At 44.3% G+C, this 24,536-nt stretch overlaps 1 protein-coding gene across 1 annotated transcript in view; it reads right to left on the bottom strand.

Moving 5' to 3' along the window:
• Nucleotides 1-24,536, bottom strand: part of LOC142588482 (proteasome activator complex subunit 4A-like) — a 122,921-nt gene that overhangs the window by 21,364 nt on the left and 77,021 nt on the right. The window contains exons 30-34 of the mRNA XM_075700264.1: nt 24,130-24,255; nt 17,853-18,005; nt 14,747-14,851; nt 4,445-4,668; nt 649-893 (exon numbers count right to left, since the gene is read on the bottom strand). Of these exons, the coding sequence (XP_075556379.1) occupies nt 649-893; nt 4,445-4,668; nt 14,747-14,851; nt 17,853-18,005; nt 24,130-24,255 (853 nt within the window). The remainder of the gene's footprint in view (nt 1-648; nt 894-4,444; nt 4,669-14,746; nt 14,852-17,852; nt 18,006-24,129; nt 24,256-24,536) is intronic.

Below are 24,536 nucleotides of genomic sequence, written 5' to 3'. Positions count from 1 at the left end.
TAGTTATCTGAGAAATTTTGCTGTACAATTTGGGAACACACATATTGAAACTGGTGCAGGCCTCAGAAATGTTTCAAGTGGATACGCCTTGCAAGCTAACTGGCTCCAGTTCTTATATTGCCAGATGTCTCATAATCAAATTAGTACCTAGTTAATTAGCAACCCTAGTGAAATAGTGAAAATGCTACATACCTAATTATTCATCAAGACTTTTCATGAAAGTAATGGGTAACTCTTCGAGTAGTCCAGGTAAAGGAATAGAATTGTGCTATGTGCCACAGTAGACAAAAAAATTGTCAGGATTTAAAAGAAGGGCACCAGTTATTTTGATATGAATGTTTGCAGAAGAAAGTAGCTAGAAAGAAGATAAATGAGAGGATATATTTCCATGTCAAACTTCCCACAGCAGGCAGAGTAAGTATAATGGATGACTTGAAAATGGCAAAGATTAAAGGACATATGGCAAGAGAACATGTGCATATAAAGGTATTCTTTCACACTAAATATCTTTTCTTTTTTTTTGTGACAAGCACACTAATTTCCCCCTGGAGTAGCAAAAAATGGTGCATGAAAAGAAGTACTTCTAAGTGCAATTCAACTGTTTTCCTTCAAGCAATGAAAGGCCAAAGCACATGGCATAGCACACACCAGTCTGCAGAAGGCGGGAAGCTGCCTTGCGCTCAGAAGTCACTTGACCGTCATGACAGGCCACATCATTTCGGTGGTTGTTTGTTGTTGACGAGTTCGATGGAGGCTCATCACTGGCAGCATCAGTTAGGGGTGCCAGAACTGACATCACGTAGTCCATAAAACGTAACCTCCGTGGCACCAGGGTCAGCGAAGCTTGAAACATGGGCAGCTGCACGTCGTACAGGAAGATGTTGCACAGCAGACTGAAGAGAGAGAAAGAGCAGAGTAAGTGGAAAGCAGACCCTAGGTGGAACCAAGTGTTAAAGCTACATTAAACTTATAATTGTGCATATATCATCATCATCATCATCATCATCATCATCACCACCACCACCACCACCACCACCACCACCACCACCACCACCACCACCACCACCACCATCACCATCATCATCATTCTATTTTATGTCCACTGCAGGATGAAGGGCTCTCCCTGTGATCTCCAATTACCCCTGCCCTGCGCCAACAGATTCCAACTAGCACCCGCAAATTTCCTAATTTCGTCGCACCACCTAGTCTTCTGCCGTCCTCTACTGCGCTTCCCTTCTCTTGGTATCCATTCTGTTACAATAATGGTTCAACGGTTATCTAGTCTGCGTATTACATGACCATCCAAGCGCCATTTCTTTCTCTCAATTTCTATTAGAATATCATCTATATCCGTTTGCTCTCTGATCCAAACCGCTCTCTTTCTGTCTCTTAAAGTTATGCCTAGCATTCTTCATTCCATCGCTCTTTGCGCGGTCCTTAATTTGTTCTCAAGCTTCTTTGTCAGTCTTCAAGTCTCTGCCCCATATGTCAGCCCCGGTAAAATGCACCGATTGTATACCTTCCTTTTCAATGATAACGGTAAGCTCCCAGTCATAAGCTCACGATGTCTGCCATATGAGATCCAACCCATTTTTATTCATCTTTGAATTTTGTTCTCATGGTCAGGGTTCCCTTTAATTAGTTGACTGAGGTAAACGTACTTCTTCACAGACTCTAGCGGCTGACTGGCGATCTTGAACTCTTGTTCCCTTGCCCGGTTATTTATTATTAACTTTGTCTTCTGCATATTAATCTTCAACCCCACCCTTACACTATCCCTGTTAAGGTCCTCAATGATTTGTTGTAACTCGTACGCAGTATTGCTGAATAGAACAATGTCATCAACAAACCGAAGATTGCTGAGGTATTCGCCGTCGATCCTTACTCCTAAACCTTCCCAGTTTAATAGCTTGAACACTTCTTCCAAGCACACAGTGAATAGCATTGGAGAGATTGTGTCTCCTTGTCTGACCCTTTTCTTTATAGGTATCTTTCTGCTTTTATTGTGTAGAATTAAGGTAGCCGTGGAACCTCTGTAGATATTTTTCAGGGTACTTACGTAAGCGGTCTGTACTCCTTGATTACGCAATGCCTCTATGACTGCTGGTATCTCTACTGAATCAAATGCTTTTTCGTAATCTATGAAAGCCATTAGAGAGGTTTATTGTACTCTGCGGATCTCTCGATAACCTGATTAATGACATGGATGTGATCCATTGTAAAGTATCCTTTCCTGAAGCCAGTCTGTTTCCTTGGTTGACTAAAGTCCAGTGTTGCCCTTATTCTATTGGAGATTATTTTGGTAAATATTTTATGTAATACTGGGAGTAAGCTAATGGGCATATAATTTTTTAGTTCTATAACGTCTCCCTTTTTGTGGATTAGTATAATGTTTGCATTCTTCCAGTTTTCTGGGACCCTTGCAGTTGATAGACACTTCGTATAGAGAGCCGCCACTTTTCCTAGCATTACGTCTCCTCCATCTTAGATTAAATTGACTGTTATTCTATCCCCTCCTGCCGCTTTTCCCCGTTCCATGCTATAGGAGTTATATAGTTATAGTTATAGGAGGAGTTTCTGTATACTGTTCATTATTTTTTTGAATAGAATACTCCTGTATTCTCTGGGTACTGTACAGGTCAGTATAGAATTCTTCCGCTGCTTTAATTATACCTTCAAGATTGCTGATGATATTACCCTGCTTATCTTTCAGAGCATACATCTTGGTTTGTCCTATGCCAAGTTTCCTTCTCACTGATTTCAGGCTGTGTCCATTTTTTACAACTTCTTCAGTCTTTCTCACATTGCAATTTCGAATATCGCTTATTTTCGCTTGGTTGACCAGTTATGACAGTTCCGCGAATTCTATCTTATCTCTTGAGTTGGAAACTTTTATTCTTTGTCATTTCTTTATTAGGTCTTTGGTACTTGGGAGAGCTTGCCTACTGGTTGCCTTGGTGCCTTGCCTCCCGCTTCAATTGCTGCCTCTGAAGCCAGCCTCGTTACAACTTTGTGTGTATATATATATATATATATATATACATATATATATATATGTAAAGACCCAGCAACTAATTTTTCATATGCCCAATAATTCAGACGCCTTCCTGGCACCGCTATGCACTCCCATAGAGACAATGTATAAAAATGTCTGAAATTTCAAACTCTGAAACCATTCGCTGTCCGATTTCTGGAACTTTTGCCGTGACCACAGGTTCAAAATGGCATTAATCGAAGCCACCATGAATTATCTTGCTGCCTCGAACCAGCACTCTCGCATGTCGATGCAGTGATAGCGATAGCCGCCACTGCAGCAAAGCTATGCCTAGCCACTATGACAATCTGCTACCAAGCTTCCTGCTGTTCAGTGGCATGTTTTTCACTGAAAGAATTCGCCACTGAGCCTCCACTTTTATCATCCTCGCCGATAGCTTTGAAGTGTGGAGAGAACGGCAAAGATCAAATGTTGCAAATGCCGATTCGCAAAAGTCAGCTTTGCCGCAACACAGCAGTGTTGCGCAGCACAGCATACCGAGAAAAAGAAAAGGGAGGGGGGGGGGCATTATCACATGACACACTATGTATTCTTTATTTATACATTCATGCACCTACCATCTCCTATAGGTGAACGACCACTGGTACGCCTAATAAGTGTACTAGCAAGCTTTCGGAGCTATTTCGAATGTGCCTGTGGCAATTTTAGCCCTTGGGGGCAGTAAAAGGCATGTATTCATTTCTTTGGACTGTGTTTTTTCAGACATTTTCGTGGTCCCTAAGGCAGGCAGGCAATGAACTTTATTCAGTGAGTTCAATGTATCAAAGCAGCACTTGGGCTTACAAAATATGGCATAATTAAAAGCTGTGGATTAATTGTGACCATCCACATTTCTTTAACGCGCAGCTAAATCTAAGTACCAATGAGCAATTTAGTGGTCAGAAAAACACTAGAATGGTTTCAGCACAACACGTTTTGTGACTTGGTTCTTGGCAGTTGCAAGTAACATCAGTTAAAACTATGCAATCTCAACGCAAAGCTGAACTTCTGCCAAATACGGGGTAGTATGTTTGAGCTGTTCATAAGTGATCAACAGGAGCACTTACCAATAATCATTTTGTGTGTTTCTATTACCTCCAAAGAGATAAAAAATTTTTTTCCAGTGTAATTTTTTATAATGACATTCTGTATAAATGCAATAATATTTATGTAGAATGCAATTCTGACCGAAACTGAGATTAAGCCTGCTTTAGCAGTTTTAACACAATGTATGGCTGGGCAAATTGGTTTGTTATAGCTTACAAATGGCACCAAAGAACTCGAAGGATGAACAGGGAGGCTATCTTGATGTCGTTTGATTTGTCCTTCATGTTCTCAGATACCACTTGTAAGCCAGTTTTAGTAGTATCAACTACCACTAACATTCTGGGTGAGGCCTGTAAGACTCACCCGCCGATCTTGTCACGCACGTTCTGGTAGCTGTGAGTGAGGCGTGGCTTGAGCCGCTTGAGCAGGTCTTCCAGCAACTCGCAGACACGCCACTCCTGTTGTGCAAGGCCTCCCAGCTGAACGTACAGGCGGCTAGACTGCAGGAAGGAGCCCTCCTCACTCTTTGCAGGCTCTGCCAGGAGCAACTCAAAGAACCAGTGGTACTTGTTCGGATCCCGGCTCTCCTGCATTATTAAGTTAACAGTAAGCATGTGCCTTTGCCCTGCAAACAAGCAGTTTTCAGTCAATTTTTTAAAAGAGTGTATAGTTGCCTTGGAACATCAATTTACAGTGATAACTTCATTTTGATAGTATCACACTCCAACCTTGATATATTGTCACAGACAAAACCACAAAAAGACTTCGGACGAGGCTATAGATCTGCTTATATATCGCTGTCCTGGCACCTTCGTCGTTCTCTTCTTCTGGGAGCCACCCAACATGCCTAGCATGTGGCACCAAATCGCACCGCGTGGCTGTCAGCTGTGTCGAGGTCGTGGCATTACCCCCCTCCCTAGGAGCATCGTCTCGATGCGGAACATTGATGCACTGGAGATTGCCACGGGGATGCTGTTAAGGGAGATGTAGATGGTGAGAGAGGTGTGGAACTTTGCATTCAGCGGGAGTGGTATAACTTCAATCTACTGAAGTGAACGACATCGGACAGGCGTGGGCGTCGGGGATGGCGAGCGGTGCCTTCTTCTTCAGAAATCACTTCGTATGTGACGTCGCTGAGCCGAAGAACAACCCTATAAGGTCCAAAGTAGTGGCGCAAAAGTTTCTCTGACCGACCACGCTGGCGGATCGGTGTCCACGCCCATACTTTGTCACCGGGTTTATATGTGACGTCGCGGTGACGAAGATTGTATCGGTCGGCGTCGTTGTGCTGTTGGTAGCGGATACGCATTCGTGCGAGCTGGCGCGCCTCTTCGGCGCATCGAGCAAATTCGGCAGCATCAGTGACAACATTAAAACAGTAGGTGGGTAACAGCATTGTGTCCAACGTTGTGACAGCTTCCCGGCCGTGCACCAAGTGAAAAGGGGTGAAGCCGGTAGTTTCTTAAACGGCAGTATTATATGCAAACGTAACATATGGGAGAACGTCGTCCCAGTTTTTGTGGTCAACGTCAACATACATGGAAATCATTTCAGTGATTGTTTTGTTTAGCCTTTCTGTAAGCCCATTCGTCTGGGGGATGGTAAGCAGTGGCTTTGCGGTGAACGGTACCACTGAGAAGCATGATATCTTCTGTGAGCTGTGCTGTAAATGCTGTGCCCCGTTCGGTTATAACCACTCTTGGAGCACCGTGGTGGAGTACGATACCATGTACAAAGAAGATCGCAATGTCATTAGCAGTGTCTCGTGGGAGAGCTCGGGTTTCAATGTAACATGTAAGGTAGCCTGTGGCAACAGCAATCCAACGGTTACCAGCCTTTGACGTGGGGAATGGTCCAAGCAAATCTATGCCAACCTGCTGAAAAGGGATTCGCAGAGGATCCACAGGATGGAGAAGTGCAGCGGGACGCTTGGGTGGTGTCTTGCGTCTTTGGCAGTCGCGGCATGTCTTCACGTATTGCTTTACGTCATGGCGAAGGTTAGGCCAGAAGTACTTTTGGCGTATGCGTGAAACCGTCCGTGCGAATCCCAAGTGGCTTGAAGATGGCTCGACGTGAGAGGTCTGCAGGATGTCGTCATGTAGTGAAGAAGGCACTACAAGGAGGCAGGCAGTTGCGGTCGAGTGAAAACCTAATTTGTAGAGAACGCCATCGCGGAGAAAAAACAAGGGTAACTTGCGGATGAACACACGAGGCGGCTCTGGTACTAGACGGTTTTCAAGGTAGTCGATGAGAGGCCGGAGCTCTGAATCATCGTGCTGTCGCTTGCTGGTGTCTGATACTGAGATAATGGACAGAAATGCGTCCTCTTCATCAAAGTCGCATGGCGACGGTTGAAGTGGAGCACGTGACAGGCAGTTGGCGTCGGTGTGTTTACGCCCGGACTTGAACCCTATCGTCATATCGTATTCTTGCAAGCAAAGACTCCAGCGTGCAAGACGGCCAGATGGATCCTTCAGATTGGCGAGCCAGCACAATGAATGGTGATCTGTCACAACTCAAAACGATCGGCCGTACAAATATGGTCAGAACTTAGCAATTGCCCACACAACGGCCAAGCATTCCTTCTCCTTAGTGGAATAGTTCGTTTCAGCTGGAGACAAAGTGCGGCTCGTGTACGCAATGACGCATTCGGCTCCATCTTGCCACTGCACGAGGACGGCACCAAGGCCAATGTTGCTGGCATCCGTGTGCAACTCGGTGTCACCTTCTTCGTCAAAGTGTCCTAGAACAAACAGGAGGTGTGTGCAGACGTTTCTGGAGTTCACAGAAGGCCTCTTGTTGGTCCTACTCCCAGACAAACGGAACATTATCCTTAGTCAGCCGTTGCAAGGGTTCGGCTATCCGTGAAAAGTTTGCCACGAAGCGTCGATAATATGTGTAAAGCCCTAGAAAACGGCGGAGTTTATGTTTGTTCGAAGGTGTTGGAAATGAAGCAACAGCAATGGTTTTGTCGGGGTCTGGTCAAATGTCCTCGTAGGTGACGACATGGCCTAAAAATTTGAGTTCGTCATACCCGAAATGGCATTTTTCAGGCTTTGAAGACAGGCCAGCAGTACGAATTGCGTCAAGAACTGCTTGTAAGCGCTGGAGGTGCTGCTCAAAAGTTTATGAAAACACAATGATATTATCTAAATAGACAAGGCATGACTGCCACTTGAGACCTGATAGAACCGTGTCCATCATGCGCTGAAAAGTAGCAGGCACAGAGCACAATTCGAAAGGAAGGACCTTGAATTCGTAGAGTCCGTCAGGCGTAATAAATGCGGTTTTCTCACGGTCACGCTCATCAACCTCTATTTGCCAGTACCCGCTGCAAAGGTCCATCGATGAGAAGTATTGTGCATGTCGAAGGCGATTCAAAGAGTTGTCGATGCGGGGAAGGGGATAAACGTCCTTTTTTGTAACAATGTTAAGCTTGTGATAGTCAACACAAAAACGCAGGGCGCCGTCTTTCTTTTTCACCAGAACCACAGGTGATGCCCATGGACTGGTGGAAGGCTGTATAATATCGTCGGTAAGCATTTGTTGGACTTGATTTCGGATGGCGTCTTGCTCTTTACGAGAAACACAGTAGGCATGTTGGCGCACGGATCTTTCATTGGGATTTGTAATAATTCTGTGTTTCGCAATAAGTGTTTGATTGACCTTCGATGTTGAAGCGAAACAGACCGCAAAAGACTGTAAAAGGCTTCGAATGCTAGCCTGTTGTTCACCTGATAATCTAGAATTCACATCAATATTGCTGTTGGCTGGTACCTCACAGTTAGGACCTCCATCATTGTGTCCTACAGTTAAACAAGCGGGAAAATCACTGACTGGCTCCAAATAGGCGATGGCAGTTCATGGCGCGAAGTGCTGGTATTCACGACTGAAATTGGTCACTAAAATCTGAGCACTCCGTGACGACAGCTGCAAGATGCCGCGGGCTACGCAAACCTGTCGAGCCAACAAGACTGACAGATTGCCTTCAACGATTCCGAGATGGGGAGGATCATCGTCTGTTTCTACGGTGATCAACGCAGTACTCCGGGGTGGTAAAGTAGCACAGTCACCCGAAACGCGTAACACCGTGGACTGCGGATGGCAGTTGTCTGAATGAGTTGCGCGTTCGCTGGAAAAAGTGACAAGCAACTCGTGAAGGTTTATGATTGCGCCGTACTCCCGAAGAAAGTCCATGCCAAGTATGACCTGCCTAGAGCACTCTGCCAGTATAATAAATGAACCGACAAATGTGACCTCACAAATTTGTACCCTCACAGTGCATTTGCCGATCGGCGTGAGAACATGGCCGCCGGCTGTATGGAGCTTAGGTGCTGGCCACGGTGTCGTCACCTTGCGAAGAGCAGTAACCAGTTGTCCGCTCATGACAGAATAATCGGCACCAGTATCGACAAGAGCTGTTACTGGGTGGTTATCTACAGAAACGAGTACGTCGGCTGAAACAGGTTCACGGTTTTCGAAGGAAGGTGTCGAAGGTACGCAGTCGTCGTTGTCGTCGTTATCGTCGTTGTCGGGGTGTCGCAGCGGAGGATCTTTCGAAGTGCGTTGGACAGTGGCACCAACCCCGGAGGTTGCTGTTCTTAGTTTCCTCGACTTGGGCTCGTGGGCTGGTTGCCCACGGAAGCGAAGAACGTAGTGTAGCGGCTAGGTGACACCGATCGTCGAGGAGGTGGTGATCGTGACTGGCGTCTCTGTGGAGACGGAGATCGGGTCGTTGGCAGGGACTGTTCAACCGGTGGGAATTGCGCGTACGGCGACAAAGGTTGACTGGCCAGGTATCGCTGGATTTCTCTCGGGCGCTCTCCCTCACGTGGGCGACGAGCGCCAGGGCGATAGCCCTGGAGTCCTATTCTTCAGTAGTACCAGGCACGGTACAAGTGGTCCGCTTCGCCACAGTGGAAGCAGAGTGACTGATAGTCAGGTGTGCGCCACACGTCTGACTTTCGCGTATTGATTCGGGGGCTCGTGGACCCGTACATGAAGCTTGGCCCTGGAGGTGGCACAGCGTTTCTTCAGAAGAAGGCGGGTTACGATGGTTCTCGGGTTGTGCAGGTAGCCTCACTGCTTGTGCATAAGTCAGTACAGGGGTGGCTTCTGGTCTAGTTTGCACGAGTGGCTGTGCTGCCTGGAGGACTTCTTCGCGGTCGATACAGTCGAACCCGACTATATCGAACCCGTTTACATCGAATTATTCTATATATCGAACAATTTCTGGACACGGTATAGTTACAATGAGTACATATAGCAAAAATTTCGCTTACATCGAACAAAAATAGTAGCGATTCCCGATATATCAAACGTCAAGCTGCGGAAAAATGCCCCCACAGGTTGGCTTTCCCTCGCGGTGGTGGGGAAACCCGGCGGCGCGGCTCCATCCAACCGCTCTCCCTACCATGATTGCGCTGCGTTGAGCAAGCCGCCGACACCCCCCTTCAAAAAATGATCCTGGCCCACCCGCAGCGCTTGCTCAGACAGCCAATGAGAGGCTCTTGTGCCCTCGTCGTGCAAAATGGCGAAAGTGCGAGTTGTCGCGCTGCTTTTCTGGTTCATTGTGTGTGCGTCGTGTGGGCCTTCTCTCGCACTGTTGCCGTGATGAAGCAGCAGAATTTGCCTTTCGTCGTGAAGCTTGAAATCATAAATCGGGTCGAACGCGGTGACAAGTCAGATATCCCCGCAGCGTGCAAGATTCCGAGGAGCACTCTCAGCATGATATTGAAGAATAAGGGGAGATTAGGGCTAAAGCGGCCAAAGTCGCAACCCTGCGCCCGACGCGTACGCACGGCCGTGTACGAGTGGTTCATCCGAAATTGCTTCAGCCGTGCTGGCTTCCGCGTGCTCAGTGTTGACTGATGAATGCAACGAACTCGTTGCCGGTGTTGCCGAAGTTTGGAGCGAGCTGTCAGAATTTCCGGAAGCTGTTGACGAATCAACGGTGGACGAGTTCGTGAGTGCAAATGATGGTGTCGCAACCACGGGAGAGCCCGAAAACGAAGATTACATTGCCGATATCATACTGAACACAAGTGAAATTAGGCATAATGAGCAAAGCAACGACGGTCCTTTGCCCATGTCCTCCGAAGTGATTGGTGCGCTCGCACTAGTCCGGTGCTTTTGCGCGAATGCGGAAGGAGCGGCCTCAGCAGCTCCAACTCCTTAGACAATGTACAGAAGTGTGTGCGTCACAGGCAGCGAAATTGCCCAAGCAGAAGAAAATGCAGGACTAGTTCATGCGACACTAAGCTAAGTCCATCAATAAAATGATTTTATAAATGGTATGTGCTTTTATGACATCCAATTATTTAGCAGGCTTATATCGAATTATGCTCTATATCGAACTGATAAGCGTTTTTTTTTCGAGTTCGATATAGCCAGGTTCGACTGTATCTGTGAGGGATGTTACGGTCGATTGAAATCGCACTCCCTGTAGTCAATCGAGCTCCATACACATGACACTACGTACAAGCTCTCGAAGCGCATCGGTGTCATAGGGCAACTAGAGAGAAGATGCTGATCCCAGGCTGATTTGGCGATCGTAGACCGAGAAGCGTTGCTGAAGGGCTCGCTCCATTGTTGTTGCCTTACTGATGAACTCAGCTACTGTAGCTGGAGGCCTTCACATCAGTCCAGCGAACAGCTGTTCTTTCACTGCACGCATCAGCAGGCGTACTTTCTTTGCCTCTGTCATCCAAGGGTCAGCACGCTTGAAAAGCCACGACATGTCCTCTACAAACATGGCTATGCTTTCGTTCGGCCTTTGAACCCTATCCTGAAGGGCTTGCTCTGCTCGCTCTTTTCATTGCGGGGCTGCTGTAAGTATTGCGTACCTGCCGTTGAAATTCTTGCCAGGTGGCGATGGATGGCTCATGGTTAGCGAACCATGTTCGAGCAGAGTCCTCTAGGGCGAAGTACACGTTCCTTAACTTTTTTCTGCTTGTCCCAATAATTGACGTCAGCTACACGATCGAAGTCGTCGAGCCAGTCTTCCACGTCCTCAAAAGGCTCACCATGGAACGGCCGTGGCCAGCGGGGGGTGTGGAGAACCAGCGACGCAGGAGGCTGTCCCGCACTGTAGGTCTCCTGTGTCTGGCTTGCGGTTGTAGTGGACATCCTCAGCAGATCTTGCAGGCCGTATTCCGGAGGCAGTCTTTGAAGCCGTCGGCTTTTGCGTAGGCTGTCCGCTTCCAGTTCCTGGGGGGTCAGAGTACATTGACGCGTACCCAGCGCCTCTACCAGTTTGTCACAGGCAAAACCACAAAAAGACTTTGGTCGACACTATAGATCTGTTTATATATTGCTGTCCTGGCACCTTCGTCGTTCTCTTCTTCTGGGAGCCACCCAACATGCCTAGCATGTGGCACCGAATCGCACCGAGTGGCTGTCAGCTGTGCCGAGGTCGTGGCAATATCGAACACAGATATATTGAATTATTGCGTATATAGAACACCTTCTATATCACGTAGAAAACTGCATGCATTTTAATTTTTAGTTTTGAGCGGGGTCGGACGTAAAATGGATATATCATACTCCGCCACCCCAGACCATGCGTGCTCTGTTGACAGGCAGCAAGCTTTCCAGCAACACCCTTGAAGATGGTGGTTGCGCGATGTTCCTGACTGCTGCGCACTATAGCTGAACACATTGGTTGTGCTGAAGGCACCATTTTAACATAGTGGCGCATGCAAGTGGCGGCTTGGCTAGTTCGACAGCGTCAATGACGCATTGCATTTGCTGCACCGACTCCTCCTTGTCGCCGTGCTCTGCACCTGCCGCGGCTTGTGAGGAATGGCGGTTTGTTTCCACAAATACGCGCGATAGCACGCGTTCACTGGACTCACTCATAGAATCCATGGCAGACGCCACTTAATACTTTGTTATCGAGTGTTTCAAAACACTTCGATTCACGGACATGGAGATTGCAGCGGAAGTAGCGGCCAAAGGAAGATGCTGCCGAAGTCGATCCCGCAAGCACTAATTTTGCCCCGCTCCCAACTTCACCTGAGGCTGTAGCTGCTTTGGCACTTCTATGCCGCTATAGCGGCGCAATAGAAAGCACCGACCTATTGCTTGTGGATCGTTTAGACTATGTTGAGGATGCCATGGTTAAGCACGTGGCTGCCAATAAGAAGCAGGCTACACTGCTGCAGTACTTTCAGCCAAAGAAATAAATACTTTGTGTGAAGCTTCAAGTGAGTATTTACTGCGCCATGATTGGTTCATTGATTGATTTGTACAAGTTCTTTATTCATTTTTGATGTGATTTTATGTATTGAATTCTGGCTATATCGAACTATTTTACATCACCGCACTGTTTGATATATTGAAGTTCGACTGTAGTACCCTAGTTATCAGACGCACTTTCACTTGGAAGAGCAGGCACTTTGAATGTATGAAAGAACAGGCCCAAATGCATTACAGATACAGTCGAACCCACTTATAACTATATTCAAGTGCCATAAAAATTCCACTGTTATAACCAATAATTGTTGTAACTGGATTCCATGAAAAATTGAAAATAGGGTGATGGCAGAGCTGATGTGAGAAAACTACCATATATATGCAGGGAGGCCAGTGCCCCTTCCCACCACTTTCCTCCGCCCGGCTGCTGATTGTGTTCACTTGTTTATCTGCTTCCTGGGCGCTCCGATTGCGTGTAACAAGCCGCAGCTGTCGGCATTAAAGAATGGCACTGCTATAACAACTGCAAAGAGGTGTCACGGGTGGCAAGCGATATGCGAGCACCACCAAGGTATTACTTTGGTGGTCCCAAAAGGGGCCTTCTAAAAATTGTAGGAAGGCTGCTGCGGCAGCCTGTCAGCTTGATAAATCCAGAAGAAACGCTGAGGAGAGATCGCCACAAGCATCTCGCCATGTACTTCTCAGTGGCTTGCACGAGGAAAGCCTATGTCCGTCAGCCATGCATGCTTTACACGAAGCTTGCCGACATCCTTCTCTAAGGCATTCAAGTGCTCTATGTAGTGCAGCGGAAGGTTCCTCGCGAAAACGAAGCCCCGGAGGGACTGAATCATCTGGCAGGCCTCCTGTGAGGACAACGTTGAGGCAGCCTGCCCTAATGAGTCGTCGCTGCCATCACTATCTGATGAAAGCACATTTGCAACGATCGTCTCATCAGTTAGAAGCATTTAGTTTCCATATCTATAGCCATGTGCTTTCTTTTCACCGGCGACATCGTGCATTGCCAATGATCAGCGGGTAGATCAGCCATCTTCCGTTTCAGTGGCGAGACAAGCAAAGCTGAGAAACCATGTGGCCAGGAACGACTTCGATGCAACCAACAAAGACGAATGTGAGCGATTAAGCTGTTCACAGAACTGTGCTGAATGAGGAGCCAGCAAGCAACGTGCGAGCAATCTGCTTGCGGCGCAGTTGGCGCAGTCCATTTGTGTTTCGGAGGGTGGGGCGGCGTAGAGCTGTGGCGTAGAGCTGTGGCGCAGCCCATTCGTGTTCAGAGGGGTGGAACGGTGACGGGAAAGAGCCATGGGGAGATGGCTGGAAAACGAGCGTGCGGCGGCTGTTGAAGCAGCAGCCCATCGTGCAGCGACTCGAATTTCTCGATTTTTTTTTTCTGCAAAAATTTCGCATTTCACTACCTTTAGGCTTGGACACCCAGCAGGCAAACTTCGTTATAACCAATAATGCGGCATTAGAGCATTGTAGTAAGCGGGTTATTTTACTACGGAATACATACAAAAGTCAACAGTGCAGCAGCTTCTCATTGTTATAACAGATACATTGTTAAAACCGGTATCGTTATAAGTGGGTTCGACTGTATCAACATGCATAATATGACACACAGAACTTCACTTTAACGGTTTGTAAGCGTGACACCACTGCTCTATAGTAATTAAATCAGTAGAATCTTGTTATAAAGAAGTTGCATATGACACAAAATGCCTTCATTATGTTCGTCCACTCCCATTACCCTCTCTCCCCTCTAGAAGAAGTGTACTTATATATACTGTGCTGAAGAATGCATATGTCGCCTTGAAGAAGACTAGTCCACTTGTCGAAATGTTGGCTCCGGCTTTTGCCTTGTTCACATTTTGTTCATTGCCTTGAATTTCATTTCCCGCCTTCCCTGTGTTTTCCTTTCATTAAATCCGTTATTCATGACAAGCAAACGTGGTGACGTCAGCAAAAAAGAAACAAAAAGGGAGTGGGTTTATACAAAAGTAATGCAAGTGTGATGCCTTTATAGGCCGATTTTTATGGCCCATCAGCAGCTTGCCATGTTGTGCTTCAGATGCCCCCCATGCCAAGCTTGCTATAAACTTGACGCTTCAATTTTGAAAAATTCTGCAAGTTTCAACAAGCTTTATAAAAACTTTATGGATACATCAAGAATCTACTCCCTGCAGTCAATAAATTATAGATTTTTCCTTGAAATGCAAAAAACTTCATCAAGTTCAGTGCAGTGGAATTCAAGTAAAATTATTTTCCTGTTTCCATGTAGTTAGACAGCATCTCCTGAGGCAAAGCTTCTTTTAAGTAACAAAATTTTCATAGCTTATTGTATGAGTGTTGACTTCCTAGTCAATACTAACCCTCCTATATCTCTATAAGAGTGGCGCTACACAATTTGATTGGTGCAAAAAGGTTTCCAGCAAAAAATCACTTTGTTCTCACCGATATTGTGGCCATGCATGTCCCCCAGTCAGGCAGAGTTTCTGGCATGATTGCGGTCATGCCTAGCCGCAACACAGGCTCCACCACAGCGCGCAGCTCCTGCATCTGGAGATCCATGTGAAGGCTGCTGTTATCCCACATCTCAGATTGCTAGATATCCTATCAAAGTTTCATTTTTATTAAATGACATCACTAATACACAGAAGTGCATTCATTACTGATAATTAATAAAGAATTCCAAAGTACAGAACTGTCAGGAAGACTCCCATGCAAAAAGAAAGCATGACCAAGGTGATAAAAATGTTACAGCGTACAGTGGTTACGATAACAGGACAAATGAGTTGAGAATGAAAGGCTAAGAACATGAATGCGTCAAACAACAAAACGCAAAAACACAAAGCCTTACTCCAGAGAGAGGCAAAGCTTCCACAGTGGTGAGGTAGTCATTGGCTTGCAGACAACCAAACTACAGTAGAACCTCATTAAACCATGCCTGCTTAAACAGTAGTTTCGTTTTAAAAGTAGCAAAGTCAAATTCCCGACTCAGCAGCCATTGAACATAATACGTTTTGTATCCACATAAAGTACCAGCCTATTGTGTTCTTGCCAGTCAACACATAGTGTCAGCACTTCTCATGAAGCAATTATGGCGGTGTACGTTGGTCAGCCAGAAGAACGAGCCTTAGAGATCAGAACAGCCTTGAAGCGCAAACGCAGAGGGCACTTGGAAGGGCGAAGCCGCATTCACATCAACATCACACTGGCGCTGAGCCAGAGAGCATTGTGGCTGGCTAGTGGTCACCTGTGTTGCAATGTCGTGCAAGCTAGGACTCTCGTCATGCCGAAGCTCGAACAAAAACCGGGTGCTCCGAAAAAAAAAGAAAAATTGCACATTGTTCGTACTATCGAACGTGGCACAAAGTTGGTGCTGGCACACGAGAGAGATCTACTGTTGACTATGATGTGTGGCATTTGGAATGCGAAGGAGAAGATGCTCCGCAGTGCCGCTGGGACCGCGAAAAGATGTCGGTTACGGGGTTCAACTTTTCGAGGTTTGACTATTCGCCTTCGTCGTCTCTGTTATTGCCTAAGTGTCGCCTAACAACAGTGATGAGAATGACATGGAAAGCGACAGCATGAACAATTCAGACCCGGCAGTGACAGAAGCTGCACGTTACGTCAGCCTCATGCAGGTGTTTGCTGAGAAGAGGAGGCTGGCGGAAAAGCTGGCTCACAGGCCACTGTCGTCGCTGCTAGGCCGCCGCGACATATCAAGCGAAAATACCAGACTTTTGTCGCGACAAATGAATAAATACTGCATGTTTTTTGCCCTTTCATCTCACTATGTCTGAGTTCCATTTTTGACAGGTAAGTGGGCGATCTCGCGCTATTTCGGTCAAGCAGTACTACTGTTTAGTACATACTTCTTTCGAAGTACGGCCAACTACGGTTTAACGAGGTTTCACTGTACAAGGTTTTGATGAGTGTACAAAGTAGTGTGTGTTGCTATTAAGCTTTAAGCACAGCCTTGAACAAATAACTTTGTGTTGACCCTTGTCAACACAAAGTGAAGCCCTAGACAATTTTCACTCTATATTTACAACAAGCCTCGATTCCACTGCAACTTCACTGAAGCGCACTATGGGTTTATGACAGTAAGAGTTGCATCAATTCGCAAATTTAACCTTGAACTGAAACTTTTCAGCAACAAAAGTTTTACCATGAAACCAAGTGAGGCTGCACATGAAATACAAATAACTGTACAGTTTCATTTTTATATTTTCATGCAAAATGTATGCACCAAAATGCAGCATGTTCACAGCCATCCTAGTCAGGAACACTAGCGACGTCCTCTAGATTGTTCTAAACCCTTTTATTTAACACTTTCTTGTCCAAGCCTATTCCCATCGATAACCCGCTACCGACAACTGCAAATTCATATTTTGACCCCTTCTGAGTGCTCTTAGACAGCTAGCATTGTTAATTAGGCCATTTAGGTACCATTAGTCAGTTTTGGCTTTCGGTTTTCTTTTTACACAGCACATGAATTTTTGAAGCACCCCAGGAGAAGGGGCGTGGTCTGTGTGATGAGCACTCATAGTTTCCAAGACAGTGTCGGTGTTTACCCGTTCCAATCCCTCTATGCAAAAGTCTTTGGATTTTGAAAGCAGCACTGACATGGAAGACAACTTCGGTTCATCAGATTTCACAATGAAGTTTCGATTTCTTCACCGAACTGCTTGAAAGCTGCTCTGTGCTGATATAAAGATATCCTATGTGTTCTAAGGGTCACAGTGCTTATCGGCAGGGTACTGACATCCTTCGGTCGGGATCATTTGGCGGTGGCCACGCAGGGAGTGAAGTTTTGTCTGGAAAGATGGCTGGTAGTCGACCTTGGCAACGTGCTAGGGCTAGTTACTAGGGTTAACGCTTTCTTTTATATCCCAGGAAATTTTTTACATAAAAATATATTTGCTGGAATATTGCACAGGTCATTTGCATTGAAAATGCATACTCTGAAAATTTTTTATGGCCTTTCTGTGCAAAGCAACAGTGACGTTTTTCTAGAACATTTCTTCTTTTCTACAAAACATTTGTCTAGATATTTATCTTTCAAACTTTTTTAATAACTATGTTTGGGACTAGTACCATCGGAAAAAAAAAATTCTTTCTCTTCCATTTGATGCTATGCACTCTATTATCAAGCATGCTCTGTAATAAGAAAAAATAAAAAATAAAAAATTACAAGACTAACCAGGAACTGCTGCTTTTCCCACAGGCAGGAAAGCTCATTTGCAAGTGTGCTTTCTGGCATTGCACATTTACCTATGTAATGCCCGGACCAGTCATTGTTTGTTATGAAGTACTAACTACACATGCTGGGGCTAGTATCTTGCTCATGGTTTCATAACTTGAGCCACGCCTGCATTTCTCATGTCACAATGCAAGTAAACTGTACGCAAAACACGCTAAATGTAAAAATGGCTATGACACCATTAGCACGGCAAACTTTCATGCGGAAAAGCTAGCTTTACAGTATGAGAAGAGCCTATTGGGGCTGACACATGGCCAAGCTGCTCTCAAAATGCAAGCAATGGTGCACTACCTTGTCGAAACCCCAATGCTTGCTGCCCCTCATCAAGCCTGCGAGGATCTCCAACGCACAACGCTGGTGGCTCTCCTGATTGCTGGCAATCTTGGTGAGGAGAACCTTCTCGAAGAGCGGCAGCACAGCTGAGCCATAGTTGCGAAACAGGCCCTGCAATTCCAAGATACAAAACACACTTGGGAGTCACTATCAAAAGCAAAACTTGCAGCTACTTTCAAGTGCAGCGACTGCAAGAGCCCAATCTTTTTCAGTCGGAAGGCATAGCAAAATGTTGCCCCTCTACTGCCCAGAAAAAGAATTTTAAGAGGTTGCTACTGCAACAGCCATACATAGCCTCTAGCAACCCAAGACCAGTTTTACCATTAGCTTCATGTAGCTTATACAAAGAGTTCTTCAAGGACAGTTAGAACATGAGATAAAAGCTATCCCTCCTCTATGTATTCTTCAGGCCTCAGCAGCTTTGAACAATGCTTCACCAAACTAGCCATGCTCTAACGATATATAGTCTAATCCCACTACAACAAAATTGATGAGGCTTGCAAAAAAATGTTGTTGCAGAACTTTATAGATATCAAATCAACAAATAACCATGAAACATGTGGTTCAGTGGCACAGACAGGAAGCTAAAATCCCAAAAGTCTGTAATTCTTACGTGCTCGTGCTTGCTGCAAGGATGTAAGTGCTACACCAATCTCGCCATCTTGTGCCAAGTCAAACCAAATCAAGCTGTGACAACCTGTGCCAAAACACTAATTTCTACTGAAGTCACTAAATTTAGTGGGATGTGCGTGTGCAGTGGAAATCACACAGCCATAGTCATGGATTGGCTAGGGTTTAGCCTTGGAATCCAAGCCTAAGCCATCCATTTCAGCGTTCGTGTCTTTTGAGTGTAGGAGTGTTTAGTGGTACATTTAAACTTGGCTGCGAGGAAAGGAAAATTAATTTCATGGTATACAATGCATCATGTATGTTTTATATGAGATATGCATATGCGTATTACGCAGACTAGCTAAAGATTATTTGAACTGGCGCTCTTTTTATGGGGCAGTCTGGAAGAAAAGCTGTGCTTTCAGCCGAATTAATAAGTCGTACGGTCTCTTCAGCGTGTAGCTCATAAGTTTCGTTATACAATTTAGCCCTCGTTTGTGCATTCTATTGGCAAATTCGCGTCGATTAATGGGCGAACACCATGCACCATACCAAATCAATCTCGCACATGCATGGAATTCAGTTACCAAGATGATAGTTCAGCATACCAACAAACGACCTATGTGCTTTTGTGAGACTTGACCACAAATATCCAATAGCAAGTGTAATCTTCACTCAAATTTGAATTCTAGCTACTCCATTTTCTATACAACCACACTACAAAAAATCAGACTTTTGCTGCTGTAGAACACAAGCCAATTGTGTAATGTTTCGGTTTTAGTCAACTATAGCGGTGAAAACCGAACATAAACTGCATTCATGCCAACAATGGTCACAACTTGTACATACAGTCAAGATAATTTTTTTAAAATTATCACTCAGTGTTTAAAATATTGGTCGCCATTTTACATAGGCTTTATGGGGCCCGGAGGCGGAGCTACGAATAAGCCTGAATAATTGAACCTGTGCAAAATATTGGTCGATGATGAAGAAAGCCAGTGAAAATTTGAGCCCTTCATTCCTTTCAAAAATATTAGCTTTTTGTCGCCAAACGATGTGGAATACTGGCAAACATGCAATGAACAAGGAAATAACTTCCCATTTATTCTATGGTATTTTGATGTTCTAAATGAATGTGCAAAGGAATAAAAAAATTACAGAGGGCATTATGTGGACAGCATTCACTGTATAATGATAGGTGTTGTTCATGGTTGTCACTGTGAGTACTTCTTGTTCATCGTGCATTGTATATGTTTAATTAGCTAACTTTATAAACTGACCTAATCGATGAGATGTCAAATAAAATGTTCTGGAGCACGTTGAGAAATTACCAGTGACAGCATTTAAAGCAACCTAGGATTTGTGCAGACTATTCTACTAAAGAAAGAAAGAAAAAAAAATCTATCTCAATGTAAACCTTGTCAAATATGGCAGTGGGAGCGAGTGGCTGTGCTCTTTTCTCGATGTGTCACCAACTTTTGCCGTGCATCTTCGGTACTTATGAAACCCGAAGTAGTGCGATCTTGTAACGGTTTGCTTTTCAAACTGTTACAAGACCGCGCTCCTAGTTCACAGGGGCATGATATACACAACATACTAGAAGATGACGTTTATGTCTGAGACCGCTAATACCACTGGCACAGGGATGCAATGTAACCTGAAATTTCAAAAATTTACGGGATATGTTTTTGTTTCTTGTCGGAATAAAGGAGCATGCAAGACCTAGGGTATGCTGTTACTAGCCATTTCCCGACGTCCTCCACAACCTTTGCATTTGCATGTTATCAAATAACTAAATAAGTGTTGACTAAATAAAATTAAATATTAGTAGCTTGTACACAAGGAAAACAACTACTACTACTCTTGAATAGTGTTAACAAAAGCCTATCAACGCACAATGGGTGCTGTTTGCATCATCATCACCATCATCATCCTGATTACGCCCACAGCAGGGCAAAGGCCTCTCCCATACTTCTCCAACTAGCCCGCTCATGTACTAATTGTGGCCATGTTGTCCCTGCAAACCTCTTATCTCATCCGCCCACCTAACTTTGGTAAATAAAGCCTTTGGTAAATATTTTTTGGCCACATTTAGATGGCACATCCGGTGCGTAACCTAATAGTGGTTTCTGAGAAACTTCTATGTGTTTCCGTTGTAGCTTCATGCTACAGTCAGGTGGATGACAACTTTTCTCTTTCATGAACTTTCCTCCACTCAAGTTCAGAAGTTCTGCAGGCTTTTGCAGAAATTATTTGCAGTAACTTAATAGTGTTCTACAAAGTCAAATAAAGAACACCTTTTCTTTATCTGCATGTATTTCACTCATGTAGAGCTTTACCAAGTTGTTCCAAAATGGACAATTCCTGCACTAAAGGGCCGAATTTGCTGCTCCCAAAGCTGTTCCAAAACTTCCATGGCTGCTCCCATCCCTGTTGCTGGCAAGCAGTGGTGTAACATGAATTTTAGCATAATGTGAAGTTTCAAGTTTCAAGTTTATTCATCAACGATGTGACATTTACAAGAATTGTATGCAAAATGAGCACTACACAGGGAGTCCCAAAGTTACAAACTGTCAGGGGGACTCCCATACATGAAAAAATAATTAAAAAAAAGACAATACAAGTCAAGCATTGGTTACGGTGGCATTACAGACTAAATAAAAAACAGCGCGAAAAAAGAATTCAAAACTGTTTAGTAAGACAAAAAATTGCGAAGAAGACTTCTGTAGTGAACAAGCAATGCAAATGTACAATAGAATAAAAATATGAGTAACATAACATGTAGTATAATAGCTAAGTCAATTATGATTACATTCACAAAAGTCAGTGGTTAGGATAAAGAGAGTTGCTGCATAAAGTATTTCTTAACCTGATTCTTGAATATATGCTCTGTGGGGGATGATTTAATGCTATGTGAAATAGAATTCCATAGTTTTATTCCCGCAAATGTGGTAGTGAACTTACCATAGTTTGTGCGCACTTTAGGCAAAGTGAGCCATCATGGCATTACTGGCAAACGCTACAACAAAATTTCAAAATGTGTCAAAGGTATCCATTACACGAAATGCTGCCATAGTGCACGCATATTCTGTGGCAGCATCTTCACAGTTCAAAAAAAAAAAAAAAATATCCTTAAGCAATTTGAATGCTTTCACAATAAAATCACCTTAATACACTTCACTTCACCCTTAAAGGGACACTAAAGGTAAATATTATGTCAAGCTAAAGTCATAGGTTAGTGCTCAAGACTCTCTAAGGTAAACATCGCGATTATCGCACACAGAGCCTTAATAATAAAGAAATTGAGGTAAATTCAGCACATGATTAGAGACTCCCACATGACATTCAAGTACTTGCCCGATGATGAAAGCACTCCTCAGATAAATTCTTTCGTTAGTACCAAACCACTTGTTGCAAAAAACATCCTTGTATTGTATTATAAGATGAAATAAAAGGCTACTTGTCCAGTTCTATTTCATTTCTAGAAAAAGGAACTGATTGAAATTACCCTTGACAACGACGCCGGCAGTCAAAGGGTTTCGTTTTGCTCGACTCCGTACCGCCCATGCTTTCGCATTTCACAAGTTTCGTTATCGTGTAGCATTGCGCTGGTTTGCTGGCTCGCGAAACTCCCACAAACTGGAAGTAGCAGTGAATTCAAATTCCATGTGATGCCATGGGATTACCAAATGGTCTACGCCACTTGACCAAAAAGCAGCTGCAGCAGCGAATTCACCGCTCTGTCTTGGCACGGCACCGCCGTCTATCGGCCGCCATTTTACTCACAGACGGCAGCAAAGGGTGGTGATGGCGTATGCAACGTCACCACACCCCCTGTTGGGTGGCGGGAGATTTGAATTTCAAAAAAGGTATTCAGACTCTTCAGAAGCAATTTTCTCGTAAACTAAGTCTTTTTTTGGCATGAAACAAGCGTTGCGAGGTTTCTGGAATAATATTTAAACAGTTCACGTCGACTTAGTATTTGCCTTTAGTGTCCCTTTAAGTCACCATACTAACTTCACAACTTTACCTTAAACCACCTTAATCCACTTTAATCCACCTTATTCCACTTTAATTCACCTTCATTCACTTTACTCCACCTTATGTAACCTTACTCTAATTTGTTTTAACTTTAATTCACTTTACTTCACTGATTCACCTTAATTAAATTTAATTCATATTATTTACCCATAATCACTACTAATTAATGTTGTTATACCATTTACTATCTTCTGCATTACTACTGAGGTCATACACAACGCTGATGACGTCACCTCCTCCCCATTGGCTGCGCCGTCACATGCCCAATGAAGCACGCAATAGGACACATGTTTACTTAACCAGATGGCTGCGACATGATGCATGCAATGACGCATGCACTAGGCACAGCTTTAGTCAACCAGAACCGTGGAGCCGCCTTAGTGTCAGAGGAAGTGCGCCTGTCTCGGACCCCGTAGGCCCAGGTTTGATTCCCACCTAGACCAAAATTTACCAAATGTTCTTTTCAATGGCATTAATTTACTTTGTTTACAGGAACCTCCCTGAGAAATTCAACGTCAATTCGAGCATTTCTTGATGTGTTTTTACTCTTTGCGCCGTCAGCCATTTTTGGTACCATCACTTCATCACACCCGATTTATTTATTTATGTATTTATTTATTTATTTACAGTATACTCCAGTCACGAAGGACCATGCAGATGTAATAATATTTTTATACAATTGCACAGTTTTGTGGCACGAATGAAGCCGCCCGGCACACAAGCATACAAAGTGGATAATACAAAGTAAACATATTAGTGTAACTAGAACCCCAATAAAGGAAACCGGTGCAACCTGCCCAGATAAAATAATACAGTTCACAGGAGGGTGGACATATAATGAGACATATAATGCTTTCGCATTAAAATTGTCACAAACCCGCTTGATGATTTCATTACCACTCGTTTCTTTGCGAACAACTAGATGGGAGTCAGTCTTGACAATCACGGGACTTGATGCTTAACTTGGCTCAACCAGCGCCTTCTAATTATCAACTCAAAGACGACTTTCCAGAAACATGTGACACATTATTGTTGCTGCTAGCTTAACAGATAAAATAACATACTATTGTATCAGTTTTCGCAACGAAAGTGGCAGAATGTCATTGTAAACTACATCAAAATTCTTTCTCTTGCCATCCTGTGATGACAAAGGCAATGATGCTGGCTGTGACAATGAGCTGCTGTTACATGGCCATTGGCAGCACTATTTCTGAAGGGCACTGGAAAGAGTAGATGCTTGAATTTAATTTGATAATCACCAGTTTCTTACCATCAAGAGTTAGAAGAATAGCTTTTGAGTGCATTTTTCTTTTTTTGAAGGTGGTGGTGTCGAGGCTTGTTCTATGACGCCTTTGCTGAGGTGAAGATGTGCTTGTCATGAACTTTGTTGTGGTTGTAATTTTGATGCACTAAGTTGTATGAGGCACTACCGAGAAATAGACAGAACTTCGTCGTGCTTGAAATTTTTTCTAACTGGTATTTCTTATGAAGGGCCTCAACTTAATTTCTATTTTGCTTCATACACTGCAACTGAGTTACACTGCCATGGCTGGTGCTTGTCTATGGCACTAGACAGATGACTCACCTTGAACATGTAGAACCTCTTGGCATCAAATCGATCGTGGCCCTTCCGTTCTTCCAATGACAGGTACTTGGAGAGTTGCTCCACAAATGTTTCTGAAGTGAAGGCTTTAAAGATGTCCGCTTCAGACTATTAGAAAAAATAAGAATTGGAACACATAGTAGCATCTGTAAGTGATTGCTTATGAAATGTAACCTAGTTGCATGACCACAACGTTTGAAATGGCATAACAGGTAAAATACACATACTTATCACTAAAATGGCGAATACAGTAAAGGTATAAATATAGACAATGAGACGGGCAGCAGTCCCAGCTGAACTAGTGCGGCGACGCACAAATAGAAATGAATTCATGCACTGATGACAATTCACAACTGATGGGATAAGAAGTGATGGAGTAAAAGGTATAG

The sequence above is a fragment of the Dermacentor variabilis genome, chromosome 7 (assembly GCF_050947875.1).
Source record: "Dermacentor variabilis isolate Ectoservices chromosome 7, ASM5094787v1, whole genome shotgun sequence".
NCBI classification, from domain to species: Eukaryota; Metazoa; Arthropoda; class Arachnida; order Ixodida; family Ixodidae; genus Dermacentor; species Dermacentor variabilis.
The sequence above is the reverse complement of the archived record's forward strand: the minus strand, read 5'-3'. Positions and strand labels throughout refer to the sequence as shown.